The sequence below is a fragment of the Rhododendron vialii genome, chromosome 5a, assembly GCF_030253575.1.
Source record: "Rhododendron vialii isolate Sample 1 chromosome 5a, ASM3025357v1".
Classification (NCBI taxonomy): Eukaryota; Viridiplantae; Streptophyta; class Magnoliopsida; order Ericales; family Ericaceae; genus Rhododendron; species Rhododendron vialii.
In genome coordinates, this window is record NC_080561.1 from 8,309,404 (window position 1) to 8,322,621 (window position 13,218).

At 41.9% G+C, this 13,218-nt stretch overlaps 2 protein-coding genes across 3 annotated transcripts; both read right to left on the bottom strand.

Annotated features, from left to right (window-relative positions):
- Positions 1 to 2,994: 2,994 nt before the first annotated feature.
- Positions 2,995 to 7,032, bottom strand: LOC131325173 (probable receptor-like protein kinase At4g39110). The gene is made up of 3 exons (XM_058357271.1): positions 5,957 to 7,032; positions 3,727 to 5,081; positions 2,995 to 3,504 (listed from the first exon to the last, which is right to left on the bottom strand). The coding sequence occupies exons 1-3, from the start codon at positions 6,819 to 6,821 to the stop codon at positions 3,088 to 3,090; spliced, it is 2,637 nt and encodes an 878-aa protein (XP_058213254.1). The 5' UTR covers positions 6,822 to 7,032; the 3' UTR covers positions 2,995 to 3,087.
- A 231-nt stretch (positions 7,033 to 7,263) lies between these two features.
- LOC131325176 (26S proteasome regulatory subunit 10B homolog A-like) lies at positions 7,264 to 12,221 on the bottom strand. Of its 2 annotated transcripts, XM_058357280.1 has the most exons (10): positions 12,014 to 12,221; positions 10,595 to 10,714; positions 10,194 to 10,330; positions 9,894 to 10,055; positions 9,697 to 9,783; positions 9,522 to 9,608; positions 9,271 to 9,408; positions 8,896 to 9,087; positions 8,703 to 8,801; positions 7,264 to 7,721 (listed from the first exon to the last, which is right to left on the bottom strand). In XM_058357280.1, the coding sequence occupies exons 1-10, from the start codon at positions 12,114 to 12,116 to the stop codon at positions 7,647 to 7,649; spliced, it is 1,200 nt and encodes a 399-aa protein (XP_058213263.1). In that variant the 5' UTR covers positions 12,117 to 12,221; the 3' UTR covers positions 7,264 to 7,646. The 2 variants fall into 2 exon arrangements, with proteins under 2 accessions (XP_058213263.1, XP_058213262.1); XM_058357279.1 differs by having other exon boundaries at positions 7,264 to 8,801.
- Between the last annotated feature and the right edge of the window lie 997 nt (positions 12,222 to 13,218).

Sequence of the window (13,218 nt, forward strand, 5' to 3'; positions counted from 1 at the left end):
AAATGTGTGGTTCTAAGGGGGTCTGAACTATTGAATAATAATTACTTAGTAGTGCTCCTAAACTACTGAATACTTACTCCCAAGGATAAGAATGGGGCAGAGGGAATTAAGGCCGGGGTCACGTGCTCCCTGGATTTTTATTTTCACCTACAACCTTTTTTTTTATACAACCTACTCAAAAAATGTTGGAGGAAATTGAAAATTTTGGGTGTTGGGCTTATTGTCTATTGTGTTGTCGTGGATTTCTAATGAAATCAATAGACCCTTTCAAGAATTAAATGCTTATTTCATCGAAGCAAATGGCGAATTGGCATGTTTTGAATCCATCCAACTTATTTTCTAGCTTTTTGAAGTAAAAATTGAACAATCGAATGCGAAACCAAATGAAAGATGGTTGAGCAATGACTTGGTGAAATACATAGAGCGAGATGTTTTTAATGGGTTTGGTAAGACGAAGCCATCATTCAGAACTTCTAAAAGATGAAAACTCACCGGGTCAGTTGTAAAGAAATTTAGCGACGAATATTTACTCTTTTGCTTATGTTGGAAGCTTTTGTGCCTAATGGAGAATGTTTGTACTTTTGTGTTTAGTACTCCGTATTTCTTTATTATATTTTACGATAATTTTTTTTATTTACTGTAAAAAGGTGTTCCTCTTAATGAAATTCCTTATAAACTTAGGAGTGGTTAAAGTTTCAGACTTATGAGTTCGTTTCCTTATAAACTCTCAGGTGATATTAATTTCTTGGACCAACTTATACAGAGCTTTGGTTTGCTTTTAATTTGGACCCTGAAAAGTCTTGGCCGGTGAAATTAGTCCATCCAAATTAAGTCGAGGTGCATGTAGTTGACCCGAACACCTAAATGGTAAAGAAAAGAATTTTGCAACGTTTTAATCGGGGGTAGACAAATCGCATGTCTTTTTTTAATTTTTTTACCTTTTTCGGATTTGGATGAATGAAGACACACACATCCACATCCTTATCTAAACTACACTCACTCTTGTTCGTTGATCTATAACTCACCCTTTTTACCCTTTTTGAAGCCTTCTCTTTCCAAAGTCCTCTCTCTCTCTCTCTCTCTCTCTCTCTCTCTCTCTCCTCACAATATGGGACGTTGGTTCTCTTCTTTCATTGGTGGTTGACAACAAAAGGTGCCAAACACCGTCCATGTGGAATTGGTTTGGACCCATCTCTCCGAGTTCTTATTCTTATTTGTTTCTAATCCTGCCATGCTTTTGAAAATTAAATAAGTCTAGAAAAGAAGATATCTGTTTAATTTTTTCTTTTTTTATCATCGGCAAAGGAAAATTTTAGCATCTTAGTATAGAAATATGGCATCAGAGTAGGTAGGAATTATGGAGATTTGAATCTAAGTATTGAGCGAGGAACTCTGAGTACTTACCCATTGAAACCAATCACTTGGTGGTAGAGATCCTTCTCATATGTAATTGGAGGAGTTCTGGTTGGTGCTTTGCAGTGAGGTTCACTGCACAGCCCTATGTTGCGCACCTCCGAGCTGTCGGATCGTGTATCCGACGGCTCGTATCTCATCTCGGCAACCAATGATCGAGAGCCATTTATTGCTGAGATGAGATCCGAGCCATCGGATGCACGATCCAACGGCTTAAAGGTACTCAGCACGGTGCTGCACACACCACTACACAGCACCATCCCCAATTCGATGGGTGCTTCCCAACAAGTTCAGCACCGACAATGTAAATGGCACATTGAGTGTCCATGCATATAGCCAGAGCACGTTGATGAATCAAAGAAAGAAAAGGAAAAAACGAGAAGGAGAGCAAGAACGGAAGCAGCTTCACAGACGGAGAAAGACGAGCTGTGCACGATTTGGATACGCGTAAACCCTTATGTATATGCTGCACGCGTATAGAATTCAATCTCTTATCTAAATCCATGGGAAGAGAGAGAACAATTTACTGTATAAGCAAAATAACGGTTACGACCTCCGCTTACTTTGATACAACCTCCGTCTACTGCTCTCTCTATTCCTTATTGTGTTCTAACAGCCTCGGCCTTCCGCTTCCGTGAGAAGGCCCTATTCAATAACTTTGGGAGATTAACAGTACATACAAGACGTCTCAAAACACTTACTTTGTCGCTGAACAGAAAGAGAGGAGAAGCACAGTCCAGGAAATCAAGTACACGAAAACAAATGAACCGTGTGAATCTGGACGGTTCATTTGTTTCCGTGGACAATTTCATGTACTGGATTTCCTGCATCCCAACACTTTTGGAACAAAATAGATAAACTGTTCTCCCTATGTTCAAGTACCAAACACCAACACATAACCATAAACCACCAAGCAATAGAGAAATATGTAGCAGAGAAAATGAAAGAGAGAAATTGGGTTGGGTTTCCTGTTTTGGGTTTTGGTGAGTGAAAACCTTTTGTAATTTCCCCATAGTAAAATCCGCTACCCGGGGAGTAGGCGATTGCCTAACCACGTAACTGTGGTTGTCTTACCATCAGGGGTGATAGCCTAGTTGGTCAAGGCCTACTCCTGTTGGGTTTGGGTGAGGTAGGAGGTACCAAGTTCAAGTTATGCCAGCGGTGCCCCTCAAATTTGGTCATTCTCCTCTGTCCGGCTTTGGCCCGCTAGCCCTTGGTGGGACGGTAGTTGCTATGACTCTCTGGTCCCTCTTGGGATCCGCTGCTGGTCTAGAGTCCCTATGGTCACGCCCAGGGGAGAGTTGCTATGCCCGGTTTAGCTTAGCAAAAAAAAAACTGTGGTTGTCTCTATGTTTGGGTGTCTGCGTGCGTATGTTTCTGGGTGTCCTTGGGCATCGCACGCATAACATAGAGAGACAGAGAAAAAAATTAACCTACAATAGGAGAACTGTGCTTTTCATTACATAGAAAATGCTGTTCTAGGAACCTTTGATTTTGTCACAGTGAAAGCAACCACCACCACCTCACTCAAAGTGGAAGAAACACAAAAAACCAATGCCCCCACCACATGAAGTTTTTAAGTATGTATATACATCTATATATGTCTCTATATAGTTATGTCATGATTTATCGCGAAGTCGTAGAAGAAGTAAATCAAGTCGAGAATTCAGGACTTCATCTCCCGTTAATGGCAGCGAAGTGGGCAAACATCGCCGTCCCGGAGTGCTCATCGATGACCGGAACCTCAGCCGGGGGAACAACGGCGCCAGTGGCACTTGCTGTGTTTGCCTTGTTATCAACCGGGGCAACAACAGCGGCAGCGGCACTTGCTGCGTTTGCTTTGTTGTTCTCGTCCTCCTCGGCTGCCTTGCCCTCTAAGGAGGCCTCTTGCAATTGCAAAGCATGCTCCAGATTCCACAGCACGTCGCCCATGGTTGGCCTATCGACACCGTATTCTGCCAAACACTTCTCTGCTGCCTCGGCAAACTTGTTCATCGATTCCGGGTTGATGGCCCCGGCGAGGCTCGGGTCCATGATCTTTTCCAGCAACCCCTTTCGCTTCCACTGCATCGCCCACTCTGCTAAGTTCACCTGTCAAAGACGGACGCAGAACTTTATTCGAAGCATACGATATATAGGCGCAAACCGATATAATTTAAGGGCGAGTTTAGACTAAAGGTGCATCTTTTCGCTTTTCGTCAAAAGTTTTGGGATCAATGATTCTTATCGTTCGGAAAGTATCATACAGGTATTGAATATGAATCGAAGTTGAAAAAAGTTTAGAGACGAACAAAGAGAGTACTAGACAGTTACCTGTTCTCTTGGCAGGGCGGGATTGAGAGCGGGTCGAGCGCACAAAACCTCCAACAACACCACTCCGAACGAGTATACGTCCGACTTGTCCGTCAGTTGTTGCTTCCTGAAGTACTCCGGGTCGAGGTACCCGAAACTCCCCTTGACCGCGGTGCTGACGTGAGTTTGCCCCGAGCCGTTAGCAGCCCCGTCCTTGGACAACCCGAAATCGGCCATTTTGGCAACGAAGTTGTCGTCCAGCAGAATGTTTGTGGTCTTCACATCGCGGTGGATGATCCCCTGCGCTGACCCCGTGTGGAGGTAATGCAGCCCCCGAGCCGACCCGATGCATATTTCCAACCTTTTTTTCCAGGACATTGGAGGGAGGTTTTTGCCGTATAGGTGGTCCCTGAGTGGCCCGTTCGACATGAACTCGTAAACGAGGATCATTTCCTCATTTTCGTCACAGTAACCAATTAAGGACACCAAATGACGGTGCCTCAGCTTCGATAGCATCTGAATCTCCGTTTGGAACTCGTTTATACCTTGTTCTGACTGTGGGTTTCCGCGCTTGACAGCGACTTGTATTCCATCGTCAATCTCCCCGATATAAACGTTGCCAAATCCACCAACGCCTATCACCGCGTTGGGGTCCCAGTTCTTTGTCGCCTCGCTTAATTCTGCGAAAGAGAAGTACCGGCCTAGCCCCGTTGTCGATGAAAAGAATTGGCTCTTTTTAGACCCCATTGAGTTCTTGCTGTTCATGAAACTATTGTCGCCGGCGTGGAGTGGAAGTAGCCACGACGAGAACGAATTCCTCTTTTGCCAGTCATGAGGCCTTTTCTGCCACTTGACAGCGACGGCACCCAGCCCCACAAAGGCTCCGAACATCATCGCGAACCCTACCGCAGCCACCGTGACTTTGTTAACGCCACCCCTGGCAGTCTTCCCGTCCACGCCAAACTCGCCATCAAGACTATTAACCGAGTTGTTCATTTTCAAAACCTCAATGCCATTAAGAAGCGCGTTTATCGCTCCTGTCCCTTGTGTCCACGGGCCAATCTGGATACTCAGGGGGGTAGAAACCATGGTGGAGTTCACAACGAAATCTTTGTAATACGCAGTTGCCAAACCACCGGTGAGGGTGGACAAATCAATCCCAGAAATGGCCGTCTTTCCATTGATGAACACGTTGAAGTAAAGGTCGTTGAGCGAATCGGATATTATGTCGCAGAAATGGAGACGGACCAAGTACTGGTACGACAAATCAATGTCCAAATTCCATGTTACATTGAAGTTGGGGCTTTTGGTGTTTGCATTGGCCATCTCCACGGCGGAAGCATACACAGATTGCGGTGCTATCAGCCGTGAACCACCTGTTGGGTATTTAGCAGTAAAACTCTTAAGCATTAAACCAGCACAATCACAACGAATCGACGAAACAAATGAACTGCAGGAATGAAGAAATTTTTTGCAGTACCGTACTACCGTGCATATCAAATAGCGTAGGGATAGAAAAATAAGGTCTTTGACACCGATGTGAGGATCAAGGAGATGGTATTCTAAAGCCGTATCCGTTCCCTTCATACAAATTGAATAATGCTTCAACGTGAAACTTATGAATCCACAATTCTCGTGCTTCACAATCGGTCCATCTTCCACCGATTGTGAACCACGAGAATAGCTTGGACCAATTGTGAAGCACGAGAATAGCTTGTGAGAGGTCATGTATTTGCACACAAAAAAATGCCCTTTGATAGTTTGTTTGGAGTTTCCCAAGCAGTGCTAAAACAACAAAAGCCAACCAATCCAACCCCAACCACCATACTTTAAACTTAAAATCCATACCCCCCTATTGAGTGTGTAAATCTTGATTCGCTTCGGATTGCGACGAGAATCAGTTTGACAACGCCTTCCAAAACCTAAATACGAGTATTCCGGTTTTTGGTGATGTAAAACCTATGATAACAATATGCTATATGCAGTCGATGTAACCGTACATACAAGGTAAAAACGGGGGGTGAGCCGTGCAGGTATCCAATTACCCAGTTAGAGAACCACGTAAATTTTTTCGCGCATTCTTTGTGAATCCTAGAATGATTTATTCTTTGTGCAATTAGTGTGTTGGTTTGGGTGGAATCCTCAGCAAACCACAAGATCTTGGAATACAAATTCTTAGTTTTGATAAAAGGAAAAAACACATGACTATTCCTTGAAAACAATCTAACTTTTGCAACTTTATTTTACACACCTTCGGGATACTTGATGGCAGAAGGATCAACAGACACATTCTGACACATCTGCTTGGGCGCTTGGTACTGCAAATCGGGCATCCACGTCCTGCCCAACGAGTCGTTTCGCGACGTGATTTCAGGGCCACCAACGTTCAACCTATACACGGTTTCGTAAGATTGAATCCCCATGTCATTGTATTGGGCAACGGGAAACAGAGTCGAACCCGTTTCGGTTATCAACAAATCAGGTGCAGAAACCACCTCAATCCCATTGATAAACGCCGGAGCCCCCTTCACAGGTTGAAATTTCAACGAAAAACGCTCAGTCGTCACGTTGATGAGGTACTCTTTGAAGAACCAACTTGTGTTACTACCCACATTGAATTCGTGGAGGAGGACTAGATTATCGGTTGTTAACGTGAACTTTGCGTCAAAGAGATTGTAATCTGTGGTTTTGAAGGGGTAGAAATGGAGGCGAATCCAATGCCAACCAGGTCGAGAAATGTGGAAGCTGTAGGTAGCCGTTTCGGTGAAAATCCTAGCTGAGAGATAAACAGGAGAGGGGACATCTGCCGAGGGGACAGAGACGAGAATGTCTTTGCCTTGTGAGGAGAAGTATTTTCCGGAGCTTTGGTCCGACAAGAACTGCCTGCCGTCAGAATGTGTGGTTTGGGCATTTGAGCCGCAGTCGATCAGGTAGTTGTCCTGTGGGGTATAGGAAACCGCGGCCGAGGAGGCCGTCGCAGCCGAGACAGCGGTGATTGCGGCGGAGACGAAGGAAAAAACCAGGAGGAGGGTTGCCATTGGTGAGGAGAAAAATGAGGAGGAAAAAAGAGAGAGAATTGGGTTGGTTTGGAATAATCCTCTTGGTTTGTTTTCCATCTCCCAGCCCTCATCTATGAGGGGGAAGAACTGTTTGAGAAAAGGGTTTGGTTATGGAGTCATTTGGGATATCGAAGAGGAAGGAGGAGACACCAGAATGCAGTATATTTTGGGATGGCCAATATTATCGCCATGTTTCAGAAATTCTGGGTTGTTTTGGTGCTCTATTTTTGGAACTTGGCAACAGAAATAACAGGGACCATTGGTTTGCAATAGCATTCTTTTGAAATGGTCAAACAGTGGCTGCCCTGTTTGTTTAAACATTTTAAGAAAAAAACTGTTTCCAGATGATTGATTTACGCGAAATGCGTTTTCGGCTTTTTGAAGATGAAAAATGATTTCTGGTTTTGGCACACTACTAAAACAACCACCGCCCTGCCACCACAAACTCAGCAGGTGCGGTGACCAGGAACATCACTTTCAGGGTTGCAAGAAAGACAACTTTTACGACTTAACGTCTCGTCGCATTGTTATCAGAAATGATAATTGAATACTACAAATTTCTGTCAAACAGAGTGTTAATGTTATGAGCAAACAAGAAAAGAGAGAAACCGAAAGGAAACGTGAGGTAAAGCAACCGTACAAGGAAAGGTATCCGGTAACAAGGATAATTAACTTGCGCCAACAGCACTGTCTAGGTATTTGAGTAAGAACAAATACAGGAATTGAACAGAAACTCGTGAAGAGAAGCAATCCAGTGTTCCTTCCATACCCAAACCCCAATGTGGATGCTCATTTTGTAGTTAAGAACTGCATTATCGGCCCCACGCATTGTTCCCGGATTAAGAAGATATTGCATTCGTAATCATCCACGAGTTACAAAGCTTAATCCTTCCCGAAATCAGTATTATAATGGGCACTTGATTCGAGCTTCTTCGCTTCAGTCAGTTTGCGGACAGCCTGAAACAAAACAAAACAAAGAACAATAAAGGGACAGAATGCTTAACTTAGATGATGCTTGAAGTTGGAACCGCTAAGATAAACAAACCGTTGCCATGTTTGAAGTTCAAACTTTTAGTAATGTTCTGACCAATCCATGTAGCACGATTATTTTGTTTCAATGCAAGGAGTAAATTGAGATAAAGAAGATAACAATCCACCTTAATAGATATCGAGTTTTAGATTTGTTCGATAATTACACCCTGGAGGCTAAATAGTATTATCTTGCATGGACTCGGTTTTGGATCAAGGATAGATACTAGATACGTGTCCAAGCACCGGATTCATGTTTTTTCCATCTCAAGCACACAGGGACGCGAAATTACTCAAAACAATGATAGCTTGGTATATCAGTTCATTTATCTTGGCGCATGGTATTAAAAAGGTGCATAGAGGCATTTCATTCATAATACAGGAGTTTTATGCTTGGTTAGTTGGTTTATGATAAATAAGTAGAGTACAGGATATGCTTGTAAGGTTCTAGCTAAATATATTGGACACATACCTCATACCCTTATTCCAGAGTCCACGGTGTTTTACGCATGGAAGAGTCCATAGTATCAGGGACATTGCTAGAGCTAAACAATGATAGCTGTGATCTAAAACTGGCACAATTTTTTTCTTTTTGAACACGTCCCTTTCAGAAGTTTGAGTCATAACAGAAGTCAGTTTCTAGTAATGCTCTCTGTCGAGCAAAAGATACAAAGAAGCAAAAAAACAATGTGCATCCAAACATACTCCCTTCAACACAACTGGCTACGACTAACATCCAAGATATAGATTACCAGGGCAATGGAACTGTATAACACTCATTGATGAAGTGATTAGCCATGTAACCCATAATGTCGACGCATCAATACAAGGACAGCAACCATCCCGTAAATCTCTATACAACATGAAAATCAGAAGGCAAAGCATATTCTTAAAAGCAAAAAGCTTTACCTTCATGAAATCTTCATGGATGACATAATCACGTTCTGCACGGATAGCCGACATACCAGCTTCAGTGCACACGTTACGAAGATCAGCCCCATTAAAACCCTGCAGAAAAGACACGACTGACTAAACCTTTTGCCAGAAAATTGATAATATATTAATATGACAAACTCTCGGTTACTACAGCCGGTCCACCTACCTCGGCAAGTTTAACAACTGCCTCATAATCAATGTCGCCATGTTTGGCAATTCCAGCAGCATGGATTTTGAGAATTTCCATTCTTGACTGTTCATTAGGTAATGGAATTTCAATTTTCCGGTCTAGACGCCCAGGACGAAGAAGTGCAGGGTCCAGAACATCAGGCCTGTTTGTTGCCATAATCATTTTCACCTGAGAAAAAAGTTTGTACTAAATCAATAAAAAAAGCAGAAAAGTAACCAGGCAGTACTGCATAATGTAAATCCAGTGCCACCCATTAATACCATCATATTCACACTATGAAAGGAGAATGGTGTAATGAATTTAGTAACTAGTTCACTAAAGTCCACATGAAAAAGAAAAACCAATATAAACCTTCCCAAGCTGGTCAAATCCATCTAGCTGGTTGAGCAACTCCATGAGAGTTCTTTGAATTTCCCGATCAGCACTTGTTCCCTCACTAAAACGGCGTCCACCAATTGCATCGATCTCATCCATGAAAATGATACAAGGCTAAACAAGAAGAAACCAAACATAAGAACTAATTTCGATGTTTTTGTCGGGAAGACTTTGCTGAGTTGAGAAGATACAAAAGTGAACACATAAGATGTACGTTTCGTTCTAACCTGGTGATCACGAGCGTAACCAAACATTTCCCTGATCAATCTAGCACTCTCACCTATGTACTTGTCAATAATGGCACTTGATACAACCTGCATGTATTAGCAACATAGAAAGTATCAAATGCATGCCAACAGCCTAAAACAGAAGTTACAAGCATCAATGGCTTCACCAGTTCACCTTTAGGAAGTTAGCGTCTATATTGCTGGCTATTGCTCTGGCTAATAGTGTCTTGCCAGTGCCAGGCGGTCCATAGAGAAGAACACCCTGACAAAATTAAAAATTTCCCTTCTGTATTAGTTGATATAACCATGCTATTAACTGCCATGCTGCATAAAATGCACAACTTCCATAAAACACCACCTCCCATAAATTACCTTGGGAGGTTTAATGCCAACTCTTAGGAAGAGCTCAGGATTCATTAAAGGCAATTCTATTGATTCCCTAAGCTCCCGGATTTGATCAGACAACCCGCCAACAGCAGAATAGCTAATATTCCCAGGATCTTCATGAAGCATATTGTACACAACTGGATCAACCTACAAGCAAATGGGGCAACAATTAATGCCAAAAAACCAATTGATATGAAGATTTGGGAGTGGAAAATAATCAACTTCATAAACACCAATGCCAATCCAGTAATAATTTTCCCAAGGCACGTCAGAGAAAGTACTAACTTCACGGGGAAGAGCGCGCATAATTGTGAGAGTTGTCATATCAAGAACCACTCTAGTGCCTGATGTTAGTTTTTCCTTGTCCACTTTACTGCGGCAACCAACCACATACCTTGGGCCGCTACTTGCTTTAACTATCACTGTTACAATACAGAGTACAATACATCAGCTACAAGATTGTACGATTGTTTCCTACCACACTCTGAGCTATGATGAAAGGAAGGCAGAGGAGAAGAAGGACAAACATCAGTAGGCGGTGAAGTGAAAAATACTTTTACTTTACCAAGTTGGCGATATGCAGAAACAGAATGAAGGATACAAAATTCATGAATAAAGAGCTCCACACCCATGATTTTCAGCTAGAAATAGATGAGCAAATAGAATATTTACACAAGAGTAATTACATCTTTCGTTGTCAAGAGGCCTAAGAACTTCGCCTATGATCTGTCCAACACTTTGAAGTGACTTTAGATCATCTTCAGTTTTAGCATATTCCTTTTTTGTAGCCCGCAGATTCTCTCTCACTGTGTACATTACAAGTCAAACAGATGTTAGTAGAAACCATGGCACGTACAGTAAAAACATGAATTTGCTAATAACAAGAGTAAATTGAACTAATTGGCTCCTTGCACAAACCGCAAACAACAAAAACGAAAATCATGATAACTTCACTTTTGGATAGATTCAGAAGTTTTCTATATCGGGTAACTGTTTGTCAATCTCACCTCATTTCTCTCCCATGAGGTTGTTCAAACAGTTCAGGGCAGGGGGGAGGAGGAGGGGAGGGGAGGATCATTTTCCTCTCATCTCCCCAAACCATCCAATCCATGTTTTGTAGCACATAACCTATAACAAGATCCTTTTTCCAAATTAGGTTACATTAATCATTCATCTAACAAATTTTATTATGCTCCATCATGTTTTGGGAAAACAAGATTCGGGAAAACTCGTGCTCTAAAAATTAAGGCCAACTCCTCCCTGAATGTCACAAACTGCTACAGCTTAGAGATCACGTTCAGAATTCAGTACAGGGGTCTGAGTTATTACGGTTTGGACCCATTTCGAAAACAGAAGGCACCGAGCCTATAGCAAGGGAAAAGTTAATCTTGCACTTTCGATTAGGCAGCAACCCTTAATCTCCCAGTTTTTTGTCGAAAACACAAACCAGAAATAGTAGTGCTTAAAAGGATACAAAGAAAAATTTAGAACTTGGAATATATTCACTTGGACAAACCTTCCCAAACAACTCTGGCCCGAACACTGGAGTTCAATCAGATTACTCAAAGGATACCTATGAACCCAAAAGAATGCCCTTTTGGATACTAATATAACAAAGGGAAAAACTGCACTTTGAAGATCTAATTGTCATCTTCCACTCACTCTCTCAATGATATTACTTCTTACGAATCTTACCCTGCTTGTTTACAAACAAAACAAATTCAAACACAATATAAGTTCAAATTTTCGGAACAAATATTTCATTTTTCACCTCAAGAAACTACATCTTTCCCTCTACAACACCTAACACAGCCCTTACTACTAGTTTAGCCTACCTTTACAAACAATAAATAACAAAGGGAGCTTAATTCCTATATTCTTCTTTCTCCTCAGCCAAACAGATAAATTAAAAACGCCCTAGACATTACAACAACGAAGAAGTAACAAAAAATCGCATACTTCACATGCTGTATCAATGCATATATCAGTGCAAACGCCTCTAAAGGATAGAAGATAAAAAAGCCCTAGAATCAGATCGAGAAAGGGAATTCATTCAAAGATTTTGGACGGAATCAGAAACTAGGGTTTAGTCGGTTAAATCTGACCTCCACGGACTCTGGACTCGAGCTCCTTGTGCTGGAGGAGCTTTTTCCGATACTCGGCCACCGATGTACGGCGGCGGACGGCGTCTTCTGTCTCGCTCGACATCGGCGACGCAATGAGCCGGTGGAGAGTGATTTGGTCTGAATCGAAGAGAGAGAGAGAGAGAGAGAGAGAGGTCTCAACTTGTCTTTCAAGCAAGGGACAACAGCAATAGAGCTCTGGTTTTTATTTGTAAATTATTACACATTGGTACTTAAAGTTGTGATTTATTACATTGGGCTTTCGTGGTTTTTATTTGCTCACTTTGACTATCGATTATTTTTGCTACCCGTACAGATTTTTGTGCACAGATTGTGCACAGATTTCGTTGTGGAGCCCACCACGGGTCCCACACAAATCATCCAAGCCGTTCATTAAATGTAAAACATTTTTTTAAGGGTCCCCGTACAAAATAAACTCAATCCAATACCTATAGGTGCTTCATCCAACCATCTAACTTTTCATTCAGATTTTCGGATAATGAAAAGTTATACGATTGGATCGAGCATCTATAGGTATCGGATTGAGATTATTTTTTACGGGGACCCTTGAAAAAATATTTTACATTTAATGAACGGCTCGGATGATTTGTGTGAGACCCGTGGTGGGCCCCACAACAAAATCTGTGCACAATCTGTGCACAGATTGTATGTGTGTGTAGCATTTCTGTATTTAACTCTTCCCAATTTGGCTGTTCATCCATATTTATGCTAGATATTCACTTTTACATCTATATTCTTACATCCTATCTCATATGTAATGATTTTTTTTTTTTGCAAGTATCTCATAGGTAATGGTGGGTCCACATCATTGTTTAAATGATTCTATGCGACAAAAAATATATATTATTAGTTGGTGGATTTACTCCTCGCACAATTGACCAGAATTTGATTCTTAGCGCTAGGCCGCAAGAAAGTAATTTCATGTGAATTTCTTAGTCTCAGCGTAGATGGCCTACCTTTGATCAAACTAGAGAGGGAATTAGTTGAAGTGTACATAAACTTACTCATCCGAGCATCGAAAAAAAAGAAGAAAAAGTGTACCTATCATTTGTCAGACCCAAATGGAACTCATCCCAATCAAAAGTAGTTTTTCAAATGGGAAAATGGAATTATTGTGGAAGCAGGGAGTGTGTCAATATGCTTATTAAGGATGGAAAAATAAGAGA